The sequence below is a fragment of the Apodemus sylvaticus genome, chromosome 10, assembly GCF_947179515.1.
Source record: "Apodemus sylvaticus chromosome 10, mApoSyl1.1, whole genome shotgun sequence".
NCBI classification, from domain to species: domain Eukaryota; kingdom Metazoa; phylum Chordata; class Mammalia; order Rodentia; family Muridae; genus Apodemus; species Apodemus sylvaticus.
Window position 1 is genome coordinate 99,787,138 of NC_067481.1, and position 25,116 is coordinate 99,812,253.

The following is a 25,116-nucleotide window of genomic DNA, read 5'->3' on the forward strand; positions in this document are numbered from 1 at the left end:
ACTTTTCCTTTGTTTTTCTTCAGAAAAGGAGAGGCCTCCCATGGATATCAAGCAGCCCTGGCATATCAAGTTGCTGAAAGTCTAGGCATATCCTCTCTTATTGAGGCTAGAGGAGGCGACCAAGTAGGAGGAAAGAGTCTCAAAGGCAGGCAGTAGAGTCAGTGACAACTCCTGTTCCCACTGTTTTGAGACCCATGTGAAGACCAAGCTATACAGTTGTAACATATATGCCTATGCAGGCTTCCTGGTTGGTAGTTTAATTTTTGTGAGTTTCTATGGACCCAGGTTAGTTGATTCTATGGGTTTTCTTGTGTCCTTGACCCCTTTGGTTCCTACTTCCCTTCTGCAGGATTCCTCAAGCTCTGCCTAATGCTTGGCTGTGAGTCTCTGCATCTGTTTCCATCAGTTGCTGGAAGCCTCTGATGATGATTAAGCTAGGCTCATGTTTGCAAGTATAACAGTATCTTTAGCAGTATCAGGCTTGGGCTCCCTTTCATGGCATGGGTCTCAACCTGGAGCTGTGGTTGGTTGGCTATTCCTTCAATTTCTGCTCTATCTTACCCCAGCACATCTTGTAGGCAGGACAGATTGTAAGCTGAAGGTTTTGTGACTGGGTTGATGTCCCAGTTCTTCCATTGGAAGTCTTGCCTGGTTACAGGAGATACCAGTTTATCAGCCTGCTTTCTTATGGCACTCAAGACCACCAGCCCTGGAGTGGCACTACACATAGTGAACTGGGCCTTCCTATATTAACCATTGATCAAGAAAATGTGGGCTAGAGAGATGACTCAGTGGTTAAGAGCACTGGCTGCTCTTCCAAAGGTCCTGAGTTCAATACTCAGCAACCACATGGTGACTCACAACCATCTGTAATGGTATTCAATGCTCACTTCTGGTGTGTCTGAAGACACATACAGTGTACTCATATAATATAAATAAAATAATTCAAAGAAAGAAACTCCCCCCTCCCAAAAAAAAAATCAAGAAAATGCACCACAGGTTGTCCACAGGCCAATCTTGTATGGGTATTTTCTCAGTTAAGATTACTTCTTTTGCCGGGCGGTGGTGGCTCACGCCTGTAATCCCAGCACTCTGGGAGGCAGAGGCAGGTGGATTTTTGAGTTCGAGGCCAGCCTGGTCTACAGAGTGAGTTCCAGGACAGCCAGGGCTACACAGAGAAACCCTGTCTCAAAAAAAAAAAAAAAAAAAAAAAAAAAACAAAAAAAGATTACTACTTTCAAATTACTCTAGCTGGTATTAGGCAGTTCATATACAACTAGCAAGTATAGTGAGTAATCCTTATAGTATTTCAGAAACTAAAAGAAGAAAAGTTTTGCTGTGGGCATATGTATACTTAGCAACAAAGAATGCTAGCCTAAAACCAGCCTCCACCACATATGACCAAATAGTACTACAAGTCAAAGCAGACATGGTACCTACACTCAACCATCACTTGTAATTACCCAGTAAGCTTGAATTCACTTGACATCCTCATAACAGGCCACTGTTGGCATCTTTGAGTACATCTAACTATGAGCATTTCCATTTTCCTTTAGGAATCATCTGTTAAACTTGACAAAAAAGTTTCTATCCCATCAGGACAACATGGTGGTCCCACTACTTTGCTCTCAGAACATCAGGGCGGAGGCCTGAACACTGGGGCAAACAGCAGGGAGCATCCATCCCAGGCAACTTGTGGCCTCCCTGACCCTGTTCCTGTCACCTTGGAGGACTCACTGGATGAAGACTTGGTCCGGAATCCAGCCTCCTCTGTGGATGCTGTGTCTAAGGAGCTGGCTGTATTGAACAGCAGAGCAGCCAATAGTTCAGAATTCACACTGCCTGCACCCTCCAGAGCACCAACAGAAAAAGTTGTTGGTGTTTTGTGTACAGAAGAGAAACGGAACTTTGCAAAGCCCAGCTCTTCTGTACCACCCCCCACGAATGCTCTGCAGTCACCTCTCAATTTTCTGGCTGAGCAGGCTCTAGCACTGGGGCAGTCCTCTCAGGAGAAAAAGCCAGAGGGTTCTGGCTACAAAGAGCTATCCTGTCAGGCTCCCCTTAGCAAGGGTATGCCTGACTTGCACCAGTCCAAAGCAAAGCACCACAGTTTGCCACGGACGTCTCATGGATCCCAGGCAGCAGCTCCCGTGCCTGGTCCCCAAGTCAAAGTCTTTCATGCAGGCACTCAACAGCAGAAAAGCTTCACACCCCCATCCCCATTTGTCAACAAGCTGCAAGGCCCAAAGGCCACCTCACCACAGTGTCATCGTTCCCTCCTGCAGCTGGTAAAGACAGCAGCCAAAGGCCAGGCCTTCCATGCCGCTATGCCAGCCTCCTCTGGAAGTTCATCAGCCTCCAGCAGCAGCTCCCACAAGACGACAGCCTCAAATTCTACCACCATCAACCATCCAGCAAAGCTGCACCCCGCCAGCTCTGTGGGGCCATCTTATAAGAATAGCCCCTTTGCTGGCTCAGTCTCTAAACATGGGGCTTCTAGCAGCCCATCGCCTGGAGGAGGAGCCCAAGTGCAGAGTTCTGTTTCTGGGACCTTGCTCCCTGGTGTGCAGCCTCCCTCCACAGGACAGCCTGCTAGCAGAGCTGCCCCAAGTTCTTCTGTGAAAAAAACACCTGTTACTCAGAAGCTGACCCTTGTGGCTCCGCCTGGAGGTCCAAATGGAGATTCTGGTGGTGGGACCCAGGGAGTGGCAAAATTACTGACTTCCTCCCTGAAGCCTGCTGCAGTTAGTAGCGTGACATCGTCTACCTCCTTGCCAGTGAGTATTCCAACATTGCAACCTTCCCCAGCTGCAAGGTTTTAGGGATAAGGCTGCTTGTCTTTCTCAGGTCTGTAAAAGTGGTCTGAAACTGAGGTGGTGACAGTTAAGTGAGATTAGATACTGGGGTGAGTACTGGGTTTTCTGTTAAGTCTCACTTTTACTGGTGATTGGAGGACTGGTATAAACTGAATGTCTTAGCAGGGGAACTGGGAGGGAGGGAAAAGAAAGGGAACATCTTTTGGCATTGGGCCCCTGTTAGATAGAGCCTGTGAGGAGTAGAGTGAGCCCTAGAATCTGCCTTTGCAGATGGAAGCACCTTCAGCTGTTAGGTAGCAGTCAGACGTGTTTATACCTCAGTACAAAGTGGCAGTACCTTTTGGTTGCAATTCTCTGATTAGCTTGAAGGAACTCTGCAGGACAAAGGTGACTTGACTAGCAGGGAAGGTGTAGGGTGTGGGTGTATGTAAAATGAGAAGTTTGGCCAAGGGCATTGTCACACATCTATAATCCCACGGATAGAAGCAAAATCAGGAGTTAAAAGCAAGACTTGGCTACATATCTACAAACTGAGACCAGCCCGGATACATGAGACCCTTTCTTAAATTGAAAAGAGCTCTGGAAAGATAGCTCAGCAGTTAAGAGGGGAAAAAGCACATAACACCAGGTCACCAGGCTATGGTGGCAGCATACACCTTTACTCCCCGCACTTGGGAGGCAGAGGCAGGCTGATCTCTGAGTTCCAGGACAACCAGAGCTACACAGAGAAACTTGGTACAGGGCTGGGGGTGGAGTGTACATTACCTGTCTTGAAGAGCTCCTGGGTTGGTAACCCACCACCCACATCAGGTAGCTCACACATGCCTGCAACGCCAGTATGCGGGGGTCTGAAGCCTCCGGTCTCCTTTGGCACACATAAACACGCGAATTTATATGTGTATATGTATGTAATATATATGTTACATGTGTGTGTGTGTGTGTGTTTGTGTATAATATATATCCTTATACATGCACGTAATTAAAGAATTGAAGACAGGTTGGTCTAGCAAGGTCTTGATTCTTTCTCCATACCACCCCATATAGTGACTGTGTATATTAGTTTCCAGGAAAAAAGAAATGGTATATACACACATGTGTTTGTTTGAGTGGTGGCACTTATCTTAGGTGTACTGGTTATAGGCTCATGCTAACATACTCAGTTTTATATGGGTTTTGAGGATTCAAACTCAGGCCTCAGGGTTCAGGCTCTAGTTCAGTGGTAGAGTACTTATCTAACATACACAAGGCACTACATTCAATCTCTACTACTGCTAGAACAAGAAAGGAAAAAGGAAAATTATTCACTTAATGTTGCCTTAACAGTATATTATAGGCTGGTGATACAGATCAGTTGTTAGAATGTGTGACTAGCTTGCATGAAGCCATGATTTGATCCCCTGCACCATACAAATTGGGCAATGGTGCATACTTGTAACCCCAACACTGAGAGATAGAGTCAGCCAGATCAGATGTTCAAGGTCATCCTCAGCTACATAATAGGTCAGTGTGGGCCTATTATGGGACCTGTCTCAAAAATAGAACAAGGACTTCTTGTTTCCTATGAACCCTTGGATTGAAGTTTGCAGCCATGGTAAAGATCTCTATTGTGTTAGGTAGGCTTCTTACGCTTTCTTGGGACGTGTATACCCTTTCAAAGTGAAATAAGGGTCTATAGTAGATAACGTGCAACTCAGCCCAGTGTCAGGTACTGGGATTAAAGGTGTCTGCAACCATACCCAGCTGAACAAGACTTTCTGGGTTCCTGAGTACATACTAGCTAGTCTTATTGAAAGTATGATCTTGGGGCTAGAGAGATGGCTCAGCGGTTAAGAGCACCTACTGCTCTTCCGGAGATCCTGAGTTCAAATCCCAGCAACCACATGGTGGCTCACAACCATCTATAACAAGATCTGACTCCTTTTGGAGTGTCTGAAGACAGCTACAGTGTACTTACATATAGTAAATAAATAAATAAACCTTAAAAAAAAAAGTATGATCTTGTGCAGTCAGATTTCACTAGCCACATTCCACTGTAGTGCTGCGATGAAGCTTTCTAATTAACTTTAAAAATCCAATGATGGGCAGAAGTGTTCACGTTCATGTGAATTTGAATATGTGGGGAACCAGTTTTGAGTATTATTTAGGAACACCTCATTCTGTTTGGACTATAAAAGTCTTTTTGTTCAGTGTACCAATTAAATTTTAAATTTTGGATGGTAAATCTAACCTCATTACCTTTATATTTAATCATATATTTATAACATACTTATGTATATATAAATATAATACACTTATAAAACCAGGTAGATCTTTTAAAATGAGAATATATTTATTTATAATTATATATATTTATTGTATATTGTATATCCATTTAAACATTTGTTTACATAAATATAATATATATATATGGTTATATAACTAAGCTTATACTAACCTTATGATGCACTCAGTGCACTGCCTGTGGGAGGATGTCACTGTCTCATGAGGGAGGACTGCCTGTTGCCATTATCTCATCATATCATTTTCAGTTGTTTGTCTTTTTGTATTGTTTTGCTGTGTTTTTCTTTGCCTCCCTTCCTTCCTTTCTTTTCTTTTCTTTTCTTTCTTTTCTTTCTTTCCTTCCTTCCTTCTTTTCTTTCTTTTCTTTCTTTCCTTCCCTTTTCTTTTCTTTTCTTTTCTTTTCTTTTCTTTTCTTTTCTTTTCTTTCCTTTCCTTTCCTTTCCTTTTTCCTTTCCTTTTTCCTTTCCTTTTTCCTTTCCTTTTTCCTTTCCTTTTTCCTTTCCTTTTTCCTTTCCTTTTTCCTTTCCTTTTTCTTTTTTTCTTTTTTTTTGAGACAGCTTTTCTTCTGTGTATCCCTGGTACTCTCTTTTATAGACCAGGCCTTGAACTCACAGAAATCCACTTGCCTCTGCCTCCTGAGTTCTGGGATTAAAAGCATGTGCCACTACTGTCCGGCTTCAGTTGGATCTTTTTAAATGAGAAACCTGCCATACTGTTTATATTTATGGAAGCTTTGGGTGGGAGCAAGGGTTCCTCTAGACTTAAAATTTGTCATGGAGATAACTTTGTTTTTATTTATTTTATATGTATGAGTGTTTTGCCTTTATGTGTATTGTATTTGAACCATATGACTACCTGGTGCCCACCGAGGCAAGGAAAGGGCGTTGGAACCCTTGGGAGTGTAGTTAAAATTATCTCTGTACCCTGGAATCCCCTAGATACTGACTCACAGAAACTTCCTAATTCCTCTTTTGGGTGCTAAGTAGTAGGTCCTTTCACAGGGCAGGTTCTGACTGTGTGTTTCCTTCCCAGAAAGGAACTGGCGGGGCAGTGCTGCTGTCCAACACCTCTTCCTTAAGCCTGCTGTCTTCATCCTATAAGCCCAACAACCCCAAGCTTCCGGGGGCTATGAACTCAAACTCACTGGGAATCATAACCCCATTTCCACTTCATGTACTCTCCTTCAATGCAGACTCCTCTGCCAAAGCAGGAGTCTCTAAGGATGCCATTGTCACAGGTCCAGCCCCTGGGACCTTCCACCATGGCCTCAGCCACAGTAAGTTCTTGTCTCCTGTCTCTATTCCTATGTTGTGTGCCTTGTTGGGTCCTGTATGTGTTTGGTGTGACCATGGGAACATCCCCTGCGTCTGGAAGCTGCTTAGTGCCCAGGATAGCTGTTTTGTTCCAGACTGGCCCACAGGTTGCCTGGGGCTCTAGATCTCCCAAGCTGCTTTTCTGTTCTGTCTTCAATGTGTGTGTTTTGTTCTCTCCCCTCCTGTTTCTCTCAGGTCTTCTGGCTGGCTTGCACTCCAGCCCACCCCACACAGCGCCTCTCCCACATGCTGCTGTGTCTACCCATGTCCCACAGAGTCTGCCAGGTAAATGCCAGATGGGCAGTGTGCCATGCACTCTGTGCACCATACCCCTCCACCCTTAGGTGCTTTGCTGCTGGCGCTGTTAGCCATCTCTGCCTCATCATCACTGTTTTGTATTTTGCTTTGTCTTTTGAGGCTATGTCTTTTTGGGTTCCAGAATAATATAAGCCTATAATATGAGAGACTTTTCCTGATTTCTTATTGGAATGGCCATTGGGTCAGACTTAGCCCATGTGACAGTATATGATGGAGCCTGAGTATGAAACAGGTGTTCCAACCCTTAATATGCATTTAAAGAAAAGAAAGGTAATGGTGTTACTTGTCCAGAGGTTAAGCACTTTAGGGCCTTTATGGTGAAATGCTGCATTCAGGCCATGCATTGTCAGGGGCTGAAGACTCTTTGAAATAGTGTAAATATCCATAGAATAGTGAGAGACCATAGTACATGATTGTGAGGGAATGACCTCTTTATCTCTGAAGTTTTTTTAACACAGATTCAAAATAGAAGCGGCTTTCAGTCCTCCCTGTATAAACCTTCCTTGAAACAGATTTGGAAGCACACCTGGAATGAGGCCAGTGTCTCCTGATAGAATGGTGCTTTCAGAAGTAGGCAGCTCTAAGAGCTCTGGGTATATTGTCAGCTTGAGAGCATGAGAACGGGGAATAGTTGCCAGAGACAGGCATCTTGTCATACATGGACTGGCCTCATCCTGTCCTGATTCCTGAATTCTTGCATATGGATACTTCATGAAATTTTGGTTTAAGAACCCTATGAGAGCCGGGCTTGGTGGCGCACACCTGTAATCCCAGCACTTGGGAGGCAGAGTTCCAGGACAGCCAGGACTACACAGAGAAACCCTGTCTCCAAAAAACAAAAAACAAAACAAACAAACAAACAAAAAGAACCCTATGAGAACCTGATTTTGACCTAGTATTTTTAGCGCTTTAGACCTGTTCCAACCAGGTCCCTGGGCTATCAGGAGAGAAAGACTAAACTTAGGGAACATGGGGTTTGTATAGGACAGGAATCAGATGCAAACTCTAGGGATGTGTCTTTGACCTGCACATGAACTGTGTGGACCCATAACTCATTGTCTGCTTTAGGATCTGTTTGTGGGCTCCTTGTACTCATGTCTTAAAGCTGGGAACTCTGTAGAGGCCTTGGTAGGATGAGAGTGAGTTTGCATTTCTCAGAGGGAAACCTTTGGGCCTTTGAAGAGCAAAGCCAGCCACAGTAGTCAATTCTTTGAAGAAGTAGTCACATCTGAGGACTTCCTCTACACGGGTGGGTGGCTGCCATTTGAGTGAATTGCAGTGTGGGTGTCTCCCCAGCTATGGAGAGCCTGTGTGCTGTGAAAATGAGATGGTGCCACTTCCACCTGCTTTGGAAATGGCCCTTTTTCAGAGAAACAAAGTAATTGAAGAGGGACTGGAAACAAACTTTGCATTTGTAGAATTTTCAGCAACAAAGGGAAGAGGGAGGCAGATAGAAAGGAAAAGAAAAAAACATTTTTTGAACCATTTTTGTGTTTTCCCTCCCCTGGTCTTCCAAAGCTATCAGAAGATTTAAGGATGTCATTCAGTGGTTGAGTACTTGCCCAGCATATTTAAAGCCCTGTGTCCATTACCAGTACCTCAAGGAGAAAAGAAAAACGGTGGAGGCAATCAGAAGAGAAGCCATGCAAAATGGGTTAGCAGAGTGAACTTCATGTTGAGCTATGCTCCAAGTATGGGCTCTGTAGGATGGACAGGGAAATCTACCTGTGAGCTGAGACTGTAGGGCAGGCAGGGAATGCCCTGTGTCTACCTGTGAACTGAGACTTGGTTCTGTCCTGCTTTCCCTTCCATGTGGATTTGATGTTGTTACCTTTGTCTTTGTGCCTGTGGTACCTGAGTACATTTTGGTGGCAAGAGAATGAACATTGTCTGGATTCTATGTGGTCATCAGGCCTTGCATGGCCTTGCCATGTTGCAGAGTGCCTGATCTATAGATGTGCTCAATGGCCTCCTGCCTTAAAAGTGCTAGTGCTCACGCATGATGCAGGATGCTGCAAGTAGCAGTGCACACGGCTGCAGTTTGGGGGACATTTGCTGCTTATGTCCCTGTGAAGTTTGTTTATGCTGTCTTAAAGGAATTGGAGCACTTCAACAATGATCTGATTTTGCTTATTCCTTTACAGATGCTTCACAGCTTCATGGGAAAGGGCCTGTTGTACCGAGGAAATTGTGACCACTTTGGAGGATGGAACTGAATGACATAGGTCTAGGAGGAAGCCCAACATGTATGTCTCTGATAAGACAGTGGCTGTGCTCTTCTTGCCCACTGCTTTTCTTCTGGAGCAGGCGTGTGTTTGAAATGGAGCACTTCTTAGCACTTCAGATGGGCCTCCAACCAAGGCAGCGTCTGCTGCTCACAAAGCGCTTACCGACCTGGTGCTCTAGGCCTCATGGCTTTGTCGCTGGACGACGTCAAGGGGCAGCTCTGTGCTGGGAAGTGTGCCTAGACTATGTTGGGAAGCATAGTGTACATGAGCACCCGTGGCAGCTCTGTTGGCTACTGGGTTCTAGATCTGCCTAACTCCTGGCATTTGGTGTGTCTCAGAGCTCCCTACTGGTCAGGGACTCCTGGCCACAGTAGAATCCCTGGATGGTTGTGATTCCATCCCATCCTCAGGCTATGTATTCAAGAGGACAAGACTCAGGCCAGAGCCGCATGTGGGGGACCTTGCAAAATACTAAGAACACATAATGTGTGCTCCTTGTAGGGGCCAGTTTCTCCTCAGAACATGACAATGAAGCTCTTATAGAGAAAAAGATCTTTATAGATTCAACAATCGTGGTAGGATTTTTAAAGATACCTATCTTGGGCTGTTTTTCGTCATTACCATTGAATGCGTTGGATAGAATGGGACTGCTCTTCACACATCACATTATAGGAAGACTTAATTCCAGTGCCTTTTTGGTGGAGCAGACTTTGACAACTCACACCTATCCATTCAGCCCACTGAATGGATCTGAGATGAAGATCTTTTTTAAAAGCTAGTCTGTATTTAAGACAGTTTTATTTAATTGGGTTTTTTAATGACTGCACACCATAGCCTGTGCTGTCTTGACTTGAAAGTCATCTGAGCCCCCAAATCCCAGGTTCCCGTGGAGCTACAGCTCTGTTTTGCTTTTGTAGAGTTGATGCAGGTGGACTACAGGGGAGTCCCTCGGCCCTCTGTGTGTGAGAGCCCAGGGGTTCCAAGCCAGGTAGACATTCCACTTTGTCTTACTCTTAGAAATCTCTCTCTCTGGCAGAGCTGCAGGACAGGCCTCTCTGAAGCATCTGCCACAGAGAACAGGTTTAGGGTGCTGGTGCTCTCTGGACTGCGAGCTTCTGTGTAGACTTAGGAGGGATGTCCAGGGTCTGGAGGGCAGACGGAGGACAAAGATAGTTGACTACAGAGCTTCCATCTTCAGGCTGTCACACTTAGCTAGTGGCTGTTTCATATGGACTCGGAGGGCTGATGCCTATCCTGTAAATCTGCCTCGCAGTGGGTCTGGCTGACTGCCTAGCCAGACAACATTTGGGGAGGTAATCAGCGCTCTCAGTATGCACCCTAGGGTGGGCCAAGTGTGCTTTGGTTCCTGCCTCAAGGGTTTGGAGCTCAGTAGCCCTCTAGTCGTGTGGGGGTGGCCACCTTTCCACTTAGGGAACAAGACCGTTGTCAGCTCTTTGGTCCGGCCTCTGCTCTGACTCCTTTTGTATGGAAGAACCAATTGTTTTCACATTGGCCATGTGGATTCCTTATCCTTTTATTACATATATTTTTTGCAACTTGGATTTCCAGTTTGTTTACAGAATAGTCTTAGGTAGTAGCAAAAAGAGCCAAAGAAGAGATTTGTATAGCTGAGCTCTAAGCCGAGCTGAGGCCGCCAGCGGAGCTGAGCAGTGGGAACTCTCCAGGCTCCTCTGCCCGTCAACCAACGGGCCCCAGCACCCCACCCTTCTGGTGCTCCCTCCTCCCCATGTGCCACTGCTTGTGCAGCTAGAGCAGGATGCCCTCATCTTTAGGAATCTAGTGATGCCTCTTGCCTCAGGGAAACGTTTCTTTGATGGGGAGTTTATGAGATTTCTTTTCCTTGTTTATGCTTTATTTGTGGTTATGAACGAGTGAATGACTTAAGCATCCAGGGCCAGGGAGACCTGCGGCCCGGCTTCAGCAGAGGGTGGAGGTAGAGCAAACTCAGTGGGATGCAAGGGTTTCTTTGGTGGGTGCAAGGTTCTGAGACTTAACCAGGCGTGGCCGTTTCTTAGGTGTGAGAGGGGCTTTTGTGCCGCAACTATGTTGGTGTTAGGGGGTGGTGTGGAAATTGTTAATCTTGTATAAAGCAATTCAATAAATTGTTTTGAGGTTTCCAAAATGTCTTTCCTTATTTTTTTCATTACTATTTTATTTGCAAGTGATTCTTCAGTGCATAGGAGCCCAGGTGTATATGGAACACCCATTGTGGCTGGGAGCCGAGGTTCAGCCTCGTGTAAAGGATGCATACTTGCTATGAGTTAGAATCAAGCCACCAGATTTTTATTTTCATGCCATAAAGTTGCCTATCACTTCCCATTTTCTTACATAATACATGAAATACAGAGAAGCAGAAATTTGTTTGGTGAACAGCTGTCGTTTACCTAAATGCCAGTGTGATAATGAGGAAGACTTGTAAGGCACTGAAAGTAAGGCCAGCACACCATCCATTACTAAGATCTTTTCATAACTAGCAAACTGTTGTTGGTGCCTGTCTTTCTGGCATATCCTGGCTAGTTACTCTAGCACCAAGAGCCAGGCATTGTGGATTCTGGACACGTTCTAGTGTAGAGCCCTGTTCAGTGATAAGAGTCACTACTGAGCAGGCACTGTTGATAGTTTGATCCCAGTCAGAAAAATGGAATGGCAAGAAGGAAGGTCAGCAGCCCCAGTGGACCAGTCAAAAGAGGCAGAAAGGAAGCCTTCTGCCTTCAGTGTCACTGTGTGATAACACTAAAGCCAATGCTGTCTTGTTATGTCTATATTTTCTCCTGCTGTGGTTTCCAGCTGTCGCACTGATGATGAGAGCATATAGGAAAGGGAGAGAAGATACCAAGGTTGTTAAGTCATCAGAGGTGGGGGCAGGTCACTCACTCAGACCGAATGAGGCTGAGCTGAGAGATGCTACCCAGCTAGTGTCTGCTGGTATCACAGTAGCCGCACTGTAAGCAGCCTGATACAGTGTGGATAAAACACTTAGCTCAGAAGTCTATATGAGGGCTAAGGAGCAGAAGACACCCAGGAAGTTGCTGAGAACGAGTTAGCCATCCATCCATCTCCAAGAAAAGCCAAGCAGAAGGACTGGCCTACTTCTGCCCAGACACCAAGACTGCCAGCTCCTGAATGGACATATCCTTGTTGATATAGCGGTCATATTGAGCAGGAGTTAGCCTGCCACTCTGCAGAGCGTCCTCAATGGAGAACTTCTTGCCTGACTTCCTGTCATGGATTACTGATGACTCCCCATTAGGACCTTTCACTGATATCTCCTCCCAGTCGCACTCCTGGCTTCTGAGCTTCACAAACATTTTCCAGTCGATGAGCCCAGCCCGGTGGGCCTCCTCTGGGGACAGCTCACGACCTGTGTCAGGGTCAATGACCACTATGGAGCGCCTCAGGTGGTTCTCTCTCTGCTCTCTCTTGACAGCCACAGAGCCCAGGCGCCTCTGCAGTTCATCGATCTCCAGATCCTTGTCCTTGGACATCTTCTTGAGGTCATCCAGTTCCTTCTCTAGGGACCACAGCCTAGAGTTTAGGTGGGTCCCAGAGTCTACCGTGGTTATGTTCTTCAGATCTCGAGTTTCTGTTGCTGCCATCTCAATCTCTGATTGGAGTCTCCGGGTCTCTAACTGCAGGTTTTGCCTCTCTAACTGTAGCTTGTGGTTTTCTTCTCTCAGGAAATCCAGTTCCTTGGATGACTTGGAATTATAGAATTCTAGCTCGGATAACTTGGCTTCTAGGCGGGTCACCTCTGAATCCAGTTCCCTCTTGCTCCGGGTCTCCTCTTCGAGGTTCTTCTTGAGCCGCTGGATCTCTTGCTCAGTGTCCCCTTTTTCTACTTGGACACTCTCAGAGAAGACCACCTTTTCTTTGATCTCTGCCTTCTCCAGAGCAGCCAACTTTCTACGCAGGGGCTCAAGCTCACCCTCCAGTAGCTGCCTCCGGTGCCGCTCTTCCTCCAGCTGGGCTCGGAGCAGGGCATGCTCCCTGGTCTGCTGCGGGTCCTGCTGCAGCACCACCTTTTGTGTGTGGGTCACCTTCTCACCAGTCTTGGCCTCCTCCTGCTCCAATGCGGCCAGCCGTTGTTGCAGCTTCTGTACCTGCAGCTCAGCTGCCCTACGTGCCTGCCTCTCACGCTCTAGCTCCTCCAACTGCCTCTCCAGCTCTGTGCGACGATGCTGCAGCCGCCGTAGTTCCACGTGCAGTTTGTCAATCTGCCGCAGCTCAGCATCAATGCTGTCTGTGAAGGCAGTCACCTCAGCTCGCAAATCTGGCTCATCTTCATACTGTATGACCTCCTGGCGTACAACCCTTTCCTTCCCCTGGGCCAGCTCTTCCTCCTTGCGTTTGATTTTCTCTTCCTGGGATGCCCGCTCCCCTTCCAGGTCCACCTGTTTCTTCTGTTCTTCTGACAGCTGGATACGCAGAGACTCTACCTCCTTCTTGGTTTGGGGGTCTTCCTGGAACTGCAGGATCTCTTGGACCACCTCTCTAGTCTGCACCTGCGGTTTGGTGTCCTTAAGGGCCTGGATCTCCTGCTTCAGCTGGTAAATCTCCAGGTCACACCTTTCTATTAGCCTGGTCTTATCCATGATCTCCTCCCTGAGCCGCTGGAGTTCCTGTTCTGTCTCTGGGTCGGTTGTGTATTTAATGACCTCTTTGGTCACCTCTTTGACTTCTACCTGTGGCCCACGGTTCCGTAGGGCCTCTAGCTCACTCTGGTAGCTCTTCAGCTGCTCCTCAGCGCCCCTGAATTTGCGCTCCTGCTCCACCAGCTCCAGGCGGAGGTTGGCCACTTCACTCTCTGCCTTGGGATCTGGCCGCACGATCTCTCGGACCTTCTCCTGTACCACCACCTTGGCATTTTCCTCTTCCAGGGCCCATATCTTTCTGAGAAGCTCTGTCTTCTCCCGCTGGCCAGAGCGGGCCTTGGCCGCCTCGTCCTCATACTGGCGGGTGAGGTCACTGACTTCTCTCTCGGCAGCTGCATCTTTCTCTACCTTGAGCACCTCTTTGACAGTGATCTTGCCTTCTGCCATGGCTCGTTCTTTCTCCAGTCTCCTGAGCTTCGCCTGTAGGAAGCTCAACTCCTCTTCCTGTTTCTCCCTGAGCGTGCCCTCCCGCTGGTGCTCCTCCTGCAGCCTCCGGTATTCTGCCTCCAGCTGGGGGTCATTCTGTAGTTTCACCACCTCTCTCTCGGTGACCTTTTCCTGCACCCTGCTCTTCTCAGCAGCCAGAGCGGTCACACGCTGCTGTAGGAGCAGCACCTCAGCCTCTCGGGCACCTTTCTGGCGCCGCAGTGCCTCCAGCTCCTCCCGAAGCTGCAAGACCTCATCCTCCTGGGCTCTGTCTGGCTCAATGCGCAAGACCTCCTTGACCACATACTCTTGTCCCCCATCCCTGGTCTCCTGCTCTAGGGCCTGCAGCCGGAGCTGCAGTGCTCCCAGCTCCTCCTGTAACAGCTGGTTCTTGTGCTGTTCCTCAGCCAGGGTCTGCTGCAGCTGCTGGAAGCTCTCCTCCAGGGCGGGGTCTGGCACCTTCTTCAGCACCTCCTTCCTCACCAGTGACTCCTGAGGCCCCTGATCCTTCAGGGTCTGGATTTCCTCCTGGGCACTCTTGACCTCATTTTCCAGCTGCTGCCTTCGCTCCATCTCCTCCTCCAGTTCCTTCTTAATCTTCCATTTTTCCTCCATGCCGGAGCCTGGCTTTCCCCCTTGCAGGGTCTCATGGGTCACTCCTTCTGGTTGCTGTGGCAGAAAAGACAACGAATGCATGGTTAAGAGACAGACAGGTGAGATGGAGCCCAGGCCACCCTAGCAAAGGTTGTGGTAGCCTCAGACGCGGGAGGACCTGGGCTAGTATGGGTGGTTGGAGAGGCAGCCATAAGCTGCAGACTGGTCCAAGATGGAAAGTCATAAAGTACTAGCAAAGATGATTTAATATTTAATACCATATCCAGAAGAATTAAACAACTCCCAGAATCAGACAGGTGATTTGAGCTGTGAAACCTGTAGCACAACACGGGGTGTACTAGTTGGTTTTGTTTTGTATGGTCTGTATCCTATTCTTTTGGCTATACCCGTGAATGGGGGCCTTGCTGCCAGGTATGACTCAACCCCCTACCACAGAGGGGAAACACTGTCAATTACTACATTACAGTTTCTAAGCCTGCCTTTAGAAAAATGTTATTTCCTACTTCAGACTGTGTTTGCGGCATATCTTGGGTCTAGACAATATAAACTCATAAAGGCCCTTCAGTTACCTGAACCTGACTTAGAATTCATTAATTTGAAGCATTAATTTGAAGTCCTGTAATCTTCTGGGGACTACATTAATATTCTAGGGCTACTTTTTAAAGCTTTAAAAATTGAATACGGCAAAATGTTTTGCAGACACAGAGGAGTCTGACGTGATACCAGTTTCCCATCTCTGCCCTGTCCCTAGGGGATGTCTGTTGTCCTTGGAGACATTTTTTTAATGTATATGTTTTATTGAGCACATGATTACTTTTTCTGTGCAAATAGTTTTTGTTTTGCAGTTTCTGACTGGAGGGGTAGAATACCATCTTGGCATAGAAGGTGCCACATCATTGCTTAACGGCAGTGTGTCCACTGTGTGGACAGGTTAACCCAGAGCATTTCTGAGGAGTGTCAGTTGCTTTTAGTTCCTTTATGTCAGATAATACTGTCATAAATTTCATTGAGTCCTAAAATAACTTTGGGGACTAGAAGAATCCCCTGCAAGCTTATGGACTTGAGTTCTTTTGTTTTTGTTTTGGTATTGGTTTTGGTTTTTCCAGACAGGGTTCCCCTGTGTATCCCTGGCTATCCTGGACCTCATTCTGTAGACCAGGCTGGCCTTGAACTCAGAAATCCGCCTGCCTCTGCCTCCCAAGTGCTGGGATTAAAGGTGTGTGCCACCACCACCCGGCTGGACCTGAGTTCTGTCCCCAGCACTGTCTGGAAAATGCTGGGTTTGGTGCTCTAGTATAGATACACTTGTAATCCCGGCATCAAGGAGGTGGAAACTGGAAGCTTCCTGAGCCTTGCTAGCCAGCTAGCTTAGCCTACTTCCAGGCCAATAGGAAACCTTGTCTTAAAAGGGGTAAATGACATTCCTCAGGATGGCTCTTTGGTTGTTATTGCCCTGCACATGCAAACATGTACATGTACCTGCACATGCAAACATGTACACGTACCTACACACACAAACATGTACATGTACCTGCACACACAAACATGTACATGTACCTGCACATAAGTGAATCCACATAAAGAAACATGAACACGCCATTAAAAAATAACTTTAAAGCTGGGTTGTTACAATATATGCCTTTAATTCCAGCACAGTGAGTTCCAGGACAGCCAGGACTACACAGAGAAACCCTGTCTTAAACAACCAAACCCAAACAACACCCCTCAACAAAACAAAACAAAACAAACTTCTGGGGGCTGGAGAGATGTCTCAGCAGTTAAGAGCACTTTTTGTTCTTGCAGAGGGCCCAGGTTTAATTCCTAGCACCCACACAGTGGCTCACAACCATCTGAAACTCCAGTTCCAGGGGATGCATTGTCTCCTGACCTTGGGCATCAGGCATACATGCAGGCAAAACACTCATAAAAACAAACAAACAAAAGCTTCTGATAAGTGCTCAGCAAACATCTTTTGAATTAGTATGGAAGTTAGCCCAGGCTAGTGAAGAAGGCTGGCTCAGCTTAGCATTAGCATTAGCTCATCTCAAAAGTGTCAGCAGAGTGGGCCTGTCACTTCCGGAGGACCCTGCTATACCACTCCTGGGCATATACCCAGAGGATTCCCCAGCATATAATAAGGACACCTGATCCACTATGTTCATAGCAGCCCTATTTATAATAGCCAGAAGCTGGAAAGAACCCAGATGTCCCTCAACGGAGGAATGGGTACAGAAAATGTGGTATATTTACACAATGGAGTACTATTCAGCCATTAGAAACTATGAATTCATGAAATTCTTAGACAAATGGATGGAGCTGGAGGACATCATACTAAGTGAGGTAACCCAGTCTCAAAAGATCAATCATGGTATGCACTCACTGATAAGCAGAAATTAGCCTAAAAACTTGGAATACCCAAGTCATAAGCCACATATCAAATGATGTCCAAGAAGAACGGAGGAGTGGCCTCTGGTTCTGGAAAGACTCAGTGAAGCAGTATATGGTAAAACCAGAACAGGGAAGTGGGAAGGGGGGGGATGGGGGAACAGGGGGAGGGAAGAGGGCTTATGGGACTTTCGGGGAGTGGGGAGTCAGAAAAGGGGAAATCATCTGAAATGTTAATAAAAAATATGTCGAATAAAAAAAAGTATCAGCGCCAGGCAGTGGTGGCGCATGCCTTTAATCCCAGCACTTGGGAGGCAGAGGCAGGCGGATTTCTGAGTTCGAGGCCAGCCTGGTCTACAGAGTGAGTTCCAGGACAGCCAGGGCTACACAGAGAAACCCTGTCTCGAAAAACCAAAAAAAAAAAAAAAAAAAAAAAAAAGTATCAGCAGCAGAGGACACTCCCTTCATTCCCAGGCTGTGTCTCTAAGGCAGAGGAGGATTTCTCATCTTGTAGGACAATTTGAAGTAGTATTTCTAACTAAGATGGATTACCTGTCTCAAGAGATTCAGTGCAAACTCCAAATTCTGTAGCCTCTGTCTGTTGATGGCGTTAACCTCTGTGAACTTGGCAGCGAGAGCAGCTTCCTACAGAGACATTTCAGGACATCAGTTAACAAACAAGCCAAAAGGCTGGGAGAAAGGCAGGACACTCGGACACAGACTGGGAAGGGCCTAGCAGGTAGGGAAAGGGGTACTTCTTGCCCGTTCCTACCCATAGCTCCATCCATTGGTGGAAAGATAGACTGAGATGACCCAGGTTGATTCTTGGTCCATGACCCTTGAGCAAGTCTTTCTAAGTATTCTTTTCATAGCTGTTGCAGGCTGTACTGCCTTCTACTACAGACTTGCACAAGGGAGCAAGGCGGGAGCTTCCCATGTGTCTGGCACGGGACCAGAACCCCTACAAGCCTGCCTCTTAGGCATATTGATATATCAGTGCTCCGAAACAAGTTCTTCCTCCTCTTCCAAGTGCTTCACAGAGGACCTGGTCCAGAGAGCCCTTGGCAGTCCTCACTCACAGCTCACCTCTTCCTTCACTTTGGCAGCGGGAGACTGCAGCCTGGCTCTCTTGTTCACGTGGCTGTTTCGTCCGTTCTCCAGGTCCAGCAGGGACCTCAGCTTCTCTGCTTCAAGCTCGTAGTCCTGGGTGAAAGAAAGAAAGTGCAGTTGTCAGCTAGGGGCAACCAAGAAGAAGCGACACTGATATATGCTCCCTCTATGGACTCCAAGCTGCCAGGAGCTGGTTTAGCAATCGTGCAGAGCTTCCTCACGTCTGTACCTGAGCTGTCTGCCAGGAGGTCCTGAGAGCTACTAAGACAGTGATGCTAAGTTGCTACCTCACTGAGCGACATCATACAAGAAAATGTGCCTGCAATTCCCAACTACTGCAGAGACACAAATCACACTGATTCTTCAGGCCTTCCAACAGGCCCAGAGGCCACATCTGTTTCCTTAGTGAACACCATCCTGAGCTTTCCACCCTTTCTCCACCAGAGACCTAGACATTTCCCATCAAGTAGATGTTTGATCATTCACACAGACATTCCTGTATAAGGCTTTGTTAGCTAGTTTTCCTGTTCTAACTAGAGCTGCTACCTAATTTTGTTTGGTGTACATTACTTTTCATTTTGTTTTGTTTTCCTTTAGGGTAAACACCCCAGCCCCAAAGAGTTTTCTGTTGCTAAGAATATAACTCCTGGATGATATCAGATGTCTGTGCCATATTGTTTTGTCAAAGGGGTGGACCTACACATGGCTACTGCCCCTTTCCCCAGCAACCAACCTCAATTTCTCTGCAACACTGAATGCAAAAGCCCCTACTGTGTGCTCTGACAGGGTTCGTGGCTCACCTTCACTGCTTGCTGGTACTGCTGGGAATCCGCATAGACCTTCTGCACCTCTCGTTCCCTGCTGGCTATCTCATCAAGCAAGTTCTGTAAAACAAGAGATGCTGGAAACCAAAACTGAAGCACACACACACACACACACACACTCCCCAGAAGGCTGAGTCCTTAGAAGCTGAAGTCAACATGCTATAGTTCAAAGTATAATGGGTGGCTTTCTTGTATGCATTTGTTCACCACGAAGGGCAATGCCAGGCCTGGAGCAAGGGCTGTGAAGATGGTTATCTGTGCCAGGAAACAGGTGTTTATTGTGTGCTCTGAAATGGCAGGCTTTGCTCTGGTAGAGCATGTAATCCTCCAGCGAACTTGTGAGCCAAGTCTGAGAACTTGTTTGAGAATGAGAAAACAAGTCCAGGAAAGGACAGCAAGTTCAATATCAGGCACTGGATTTTCCATTTCCTCTGCCTCTGTCTGTCTGTCTACATACAAAGGATAACAGTCTACATCATATATCTTTCGGCTACTGTGCTCCACTTACTTTTTGAGACAGGATCTCTCACAGAACCCAGAAAACAATCAACGCGGCTATGCTTGCCGGTTAATGAATTTCATAGACCCATCTGTTTTTCGTCCTTGCCCAGTGCTAGCATCATAGTCATGCGTAGTCGTGCTTGACTTCTTAGGTGGATGCTAATGATTAAATTCAGGTCTTCATGTTTGCATAGCAAGCACTTTTCCGACGAAGTTGCTTCCTTAGCCCCAGCCACTGGATTTCTGAGGTTGTTGTGGCACTGAGGAAGTGGGAACCCCAACTTTGATAATGGAAACTTTCCCACAGGGTTCCCAGTGTTTTGGTCATGAGCTAAGCCACGTGAGTATCAGTTGGGATGAGCTTTCCTCGTAAGAGGATGCTGAAAGCTGCGGCCTCTCCCTTTTCTTTCCCCATTGGCCTTCTTCTTCCTCCTCCTCCTCCTCCTCCTCCTCCTCCTCCTCCTCCTCCTCCTCCTCCTCCTCCTCCTCCTCCTCCTCCTCTTCTTCTTCTTCTTCTTCTTCTTCTTCTTCTTCTTCTTCTTCTTCTTCTTCTTCTTCTTCTTCTTCTTCTTCTTCTTCTTCTTCCTCTTCTTCTCCTCCTTCTCCTTCTCCTCCTTCTCCTCCTCCTCCGCTTCTTCCTCCTCCTCTTTCTCCTCCTCTCCCCTCCCCTCCCTCCTCCTCCCTTTCCCCTTCCTCTTCCTCCTCCTCTTCTTCTTTCTTTTTTCTTCCTCCTCCACTTCTATCACTACTACTTCTTCTTCTTCTTCTTCTTCTTCTTCTTCTTCTTCTTCTTCTTCTTCTTCTTCTTCTTCTTCTTCTTCTTCTTCTTTTCTTTTTCCTCTTCTTCTCCTCCTTCTCCTTCTCCTCCTCCTTCTCCTCCTCCTCCGCTTCCTCCTCCTCCTCTTTCTCCTCCTCTCCCCTCCCCTCCCTCCTCCTCCCTTTCCCCTTCCTCTTCCTCCTCCTCTTCTTTCTTTTTTCTTCCTCCTCCACTTCTACCACTTCTTCTTCTTCTTCTTCTTCTTCTTCTTCTTCTTCTTCTTCTTCTTCTTCTTCTTCTGCTGCTGCTGCTGCTGCTGCTGCTTCTGCCTCCTTTTCTTCCTCCCCCTCTTCCTCCTCTTCTTCTTCTCTTAAAAATGTATGTGAAGACACTGTAGATGTCTTCAGACATATCAGAAGAGGGCATTGGATCCCATTACAGATGGTTGTGAGAACCCATGTCTGGAAGAGCAGTCAGTGCTCTTAACCGCTGAGCCATCTCCCCAGGCCTTAAAGACTTCTGATCCTCCCAACCATACATTACGAAGCAGAAGCAGCAGCCATCTTACCTTCTGGTTCTTCAGCTTGGTCTCCATCTGGCTGAGGCTGTCTGTCTCCTGGGGCTCGTAGCTGGGAATCTTGGCCAAGAACTGGAGCACATGGTCATAACCACTGCAGTATTCATTGTAGGCAGCCTTGGCACTCTGCAGGCTCTGGGCCCTGAGGGGACAAAGCCAGTCAGGTCTCTCTGTATAGCAGGCAAGAGCCTCCCCGATCCCTCAATTTTGGAAGGTCCTCTTGTGGTCCATGTTGGTGGTGGAGGAGAAGCGGGTCAAGTTAACTGGCTGGTAAGTGCCACAGGGCCCACCTATTTCTGCCTCTCCCATACTAGAATTATAAATCTCTGCCACCATGCCCACTCTACATGTGTGCTGGGGATAAAATTTGGGTCCTCATACTTGTGTGACAAGGAGTATTCTGACTGAAGCTATCTTCCTAGCCACATTGAGTTTTGAAAGGCAGTAGAAAAGCCAAGTGTCACTGAACTGGACAAGTTCCCAAATGGCTAACAGAGAAAGAGTGGCTAAGCATGGATTGTTGACAGGACGGTGAAGAGCTGCATCCCAACAGGCAGAGGGGCTCGCTGTATCACTCGAGCAAAGGAAGGACACATGGAGGCTGGGAAACCCTGTTTCCGCAAGAAGAAAATTTCAGCATTGCTGGGGCAGGGTTGAAGCAGAACTTGCACAGTGTTAAATGCTTACAGGAGGAAAGGGAAACTACCTTGAAACAACGATCTAAGCTCCAATAGTAAGAAAGGAAAAGAGACACACATTAAACCCACTGTAATCCACATAAAGGGGAGAAAGCTCTGGAACACAACGGTGTTCTTTGAAATGATCTGTCAACCTCAATCAGACTTAGTAGAAATATGCACTCTAGAACACAAGCAGAAATGGAGTGGGGGGAGACAACAGAGACAGAGCCTAGGAAGAAAGACAAGCATCAGCCGCCACGGGTGGGATGCTGCCACGTCTACCTGCCCACGGTGTGGATGTGTGGGAAATGGGTGGAGCTAGGCGGGTAGGGCGTGGCCGGGGGATGCATTAGTGGGTTAAAGCACTTAATGTGCAAGCCTGATCACCTGGGCTCAGCTCTCCAAACCTATGTAAGAGCCAGGCATAGGCATCTATAATTCCAGTGTTCCTAGAGGGAGATGGGAGGAAATGGGGGAAGGACTAGGAAGGCCCCATACAACTAGGACTCTGCTAGCCGGACTCAGCACTGGTGAACTGAGACCTGTATACAAGGTAGAAAGTGAGAACGTTCAAAATGATCCTCTGACCTCTATGCATTCCATGGATTACAGTGACACACATACATGGATCATACCTGTCTCTCTCTAACTGACACACACACACACACACACACACACACACACACACACACAGTTGATGGCTTACCTAGAGACAGGTGGCTGGTCACTGCATAGAGTTTCTTACTTTGAATGTGTCATTTTAATTTTTATTTTATTTTTTTTAAAAGGGGCACTTGGGCTGGGGAGATGGCTTGGCAGTTAAGAGCTAAATACTGTGCATGCCTGAGGACTGGAGTTTGGATCTTTAGGACCCATGTGAGTTCTGCATGGGATTGTGGCTGAACTGTAAGTTCAACCCTAGAAAGAAGACATGGACTCCCCAACGTAAGTAAGCTCGAGTCTAGCTACATGGGCATGAGTGCCACTGAGAAATCCTACCTCGGTGAAGAGGAATGATCAAAGATGACTCCTGACACCAACTTAGGACCTCCACCTGAACAAGTATTCCCCCACACGTGCATATGAACATGTACACCACACACACACACACACACACACACAGAGAGAGAGAGAGAGAGAGAGAGAGAGAGAGAGAGAGAGAGAGAGAGGATCCTGGCCTAGTGTTTCACGGCAGGCTGGCTGAGCCAGGCCCTCACTCCAGCCTCCCCACCCCCCAGTCCAGCACCCCTCACCTGCGTTCCACTTGTTGACTGAGGTTGTTGAAGCGTTGGTTGAGCTTGTGCACCTCAGCCTCCTGGCGCTCCAGGTCAGGGCAGTGCTCTTGGAAACGGCTGGCCAGTGAGTTGGAACATTGCTTGGCCGCCTGCAGGTTCTGTTCCACCTCATCCAGGAGGGACTTCTGGGCCTGCAGCTCAGAAGCCATGGCCTGCCAGACAGGCAGAGACAACAGTGTTGTGGCCAGAGCTCCGAAGAGCCTGGCAGCGTCCCTAGGGTGCAGGGGCCTCCTGCTTTGAGGGGAGTTCAGGCCTAAGAGCAGGAAGGAGGTCTTGGCCTCCACTTACACAATGTCCTTTTTCATTATAATAAACAGCTCTGATAAGTCTCCTTTGGCAAACTGCCAAAGGGGTGACACGCGTGCCTGCCACCCTCCAAGCCACGAGGCTCTCACTGAGCCTGCTTTCTTTGCTCCAAGGCTGGTCACAAAAAGGAGACAGAGATGGATTGCTACAGGCCACTATCAGAGTGCCTCAGTGCTCAGACATCCAAACCTGCATCCTGGACCGCTGGTGACAGTGGCTGTGCGCCAACCCAGCAGCTGTAGGCCCAGGCTGCTAATGTGCTCACCGGGAGCTCCAGAAACCTATATTTTCTGTAGACCCTCTGTTGCGAAATAGTGCCTCTAAAACCTCCCAGGCTGCACAGACCCTAGGAACAGCCGAGAAGGAGCCCACTGCCTATGTCTATAAACTCCCCCAGAATGATGCGCTTGGAACTGCAAGCCTTCAGGGCCCTCACATCCTCATCTGGCCATGGAGGCAGATGTCCTGAGCCCAGACAAAGGACCCCACGGCCCCCAGATCCTAAGTTTACCTCCAACTCCTGCCTCTTGCTGTCCAACTTGGATCCACTCTCAGGCATTGTGTCATCCATGATCAGCCTGTTCTCATACGAGGCCAGCAGCTCCCTGCCCCGCTGCAGACTGCTCTCCAGGCGGTTGGCCACATCCACCCTAAGAACAGGGCAACATCGTATGTGTAGGGGTCAGGTGGCCCCTTGACCCCTCCATGACCACCCTCCGACTGCCTCCCTGCCACCTACTTCTCCTGGGCCGCCTCCAGCAGCTGTACCAATTGTTCATATTTCTGGTTGGTGTCCTCCACCCGGGTCTTCAGCAAGGGTGTGGTGCCGCTGCCGGGGAGGGCCTGCACAAAGGCCTCACACTCGGCTGTGCGCTGGGTCTTCTCTGGCTCAATCTGGAGCAGCTGGTTGGTAATGTTCTAGGAGATCAAGATTGCCCAGGTCAACCACAGCCCTACAGCTCTCTTCCCTTAAGGATATGCCCAGGGACAATGAGAACAGCGAGAAAGCTCGCCTCCCTGGGGTGGGCAGTCCTGGGGCCCAATCACCAGTCTGGCCGTCTGTGGGTTGAGAAGCCAGAGGTCACCCTCAGGAATTCCTTTGGAGCCATCTATTTTATTTAGAGAGGAAGAGAGGAAGGGAGAGGTGGGGTTGGTGTGAGTGAAAGTGTAGAGGCCAGAGGTCAGTGTCAGTTCTCTCTAGATCTCTGTCTTGTCTTCTAAGACAGGGTCTCTCACTAGGACAGTGCGTACTGATTGGCTATACTTACCGGCCAGTAGGTTTCACCCAAAGTCAGATTTACAGACCAGGGCAACCATGCTATTTTTTTTTTAAACATGGGTTCTTGGGATCTGAACTTGGTCCTCATGGTTGTGTGTGAGCACTTTATAAACCGAGCCTCTCTTGAGCCCCTACCTTGTTTGTTTGATTTTGAGATAGTGTCTCTTAGCAGGCACCCGGGCTTGTCAATTAGGCTGGCCAGCTGGTCACCCTCACCGATCCTTGTGATCCTGCCTCCTCAGTAGTGGGATTAATTATGGGGGTATCCTGCCACGTCCATCTTTTAATGTGAGTGCTGGGGACTGAGTTGAGATCCTCCTTCTTGCCTGTGCGTTATGTAAAGCAAGCGCATCACTGGCCAAGCTTTGTCCTCAGTCCCAGGGTCTGTGTTTTAATGAGGATCTGGTACCAGTGGACTGTTAAATAAAGTCCATAACTCGGACAACAGCAGGTTGCCACTGGACACTGGGCACTCTGTACACCCTTCATCAGAGAGTTCATGAAATCTTGGGCAACCTGCCAGGTAGATACTGATTTGCCCATTTCATGACTCCACAGAGTTTGGAATCTTGTGGTATGTGTGCCTGTGCCCCTGTGCCTCTGGCCCTCACTCCTGTGCCAGGCACCATAGACCCCTGAATTTTTCTGACTCTTAATTCTCTCTAAAACAGGGGTGGCAGACCCTACCACAAAGAGTCAACAGGCAGAAGGGTATGAGAGTAGGCTGTGGTGA

The 25,116-nt window shown here is 47.8% G+C and overlaps 2 protein-coding genes across 5 annotated transcripts in view; one reads left to right on the forward strand and one right to left on the reverse strand.

Moving 5' to 3' along the window:
* Window positions 1-11,098, forward strand: part of Ubn1 (ubinuclein 1) — a 34,602-nt gene extending 23,504 nt beyond the window's left edge. For 2 of the 4 annotated variants that reach the window (XM_052195268.1, XM_052195267.1), the window contains exons 15-18: window positions 1,557-2,777; window positions 6,129-6,372; window positions 6,605-6,694; window positions 8,872-11,098. In XM_052195268.1, coding sequence (XP_052051228.1) covers window positions 1,557-2,777; window positions 6,129-6,372; window positions 6,605-6,694; window positions 8,872-8,921 — 1,605 coding nt within the window. In that variant the 3' untranslated portion in view covers window positions 8,922-11,098. The remainder of the gene's footprint in view (window positions 1-1,556; window positions 2,778-6,128; window positions 6,373-6,604; window positions 6,695-8,871) is intronic. The other 2 variants (XM_052195269.1, XM_052195270.1) reach the window with 2 other exon arrangements.
* The window catches only part of Ppl (periplakin), a 48,356-nt gene continuing 33,736 nt past the window's right edge, over window positions 10,497-25,116 (reverse strand). The window contains exons 15-22 of the mRNA XM_052195266.1: window positions 23,844-24,022; window positions 23,616-23,754; window positions 22,757-22,950; window positions 20,815-20,965; window positions 18,965-19,048; window positions 18,141-18,257; window positions 17,607-17,699; window positions 10,497-14,723 (exon numbers count right to left, since the gene is read on the reverse strand). Of these exons, the coding sequence (XP_052051226.1) occupies window positions 12,063-14,723; window positions 17,607-17,699; window positions 18,141-18,257; window positions 18,965-19,048; window positions 20,815-20,965; window positions 22,757-22,950; window positions 23,616-23,754; window positions 23,844-24,022 (3,618 nt within the window). The 3' untranslated portion in view covers window positions 10,497-12,062. The remainder of the gene's footprint in view (window positions 14,724-17,606; window positions 17,700-18,140; window positions 18,258-18,964; window positions 19,049-20,814; window positions 20,966-22,756; window positions 22,951-23,615; window positions 23,755-23,843; window positions 24,023-25,116) is intronic.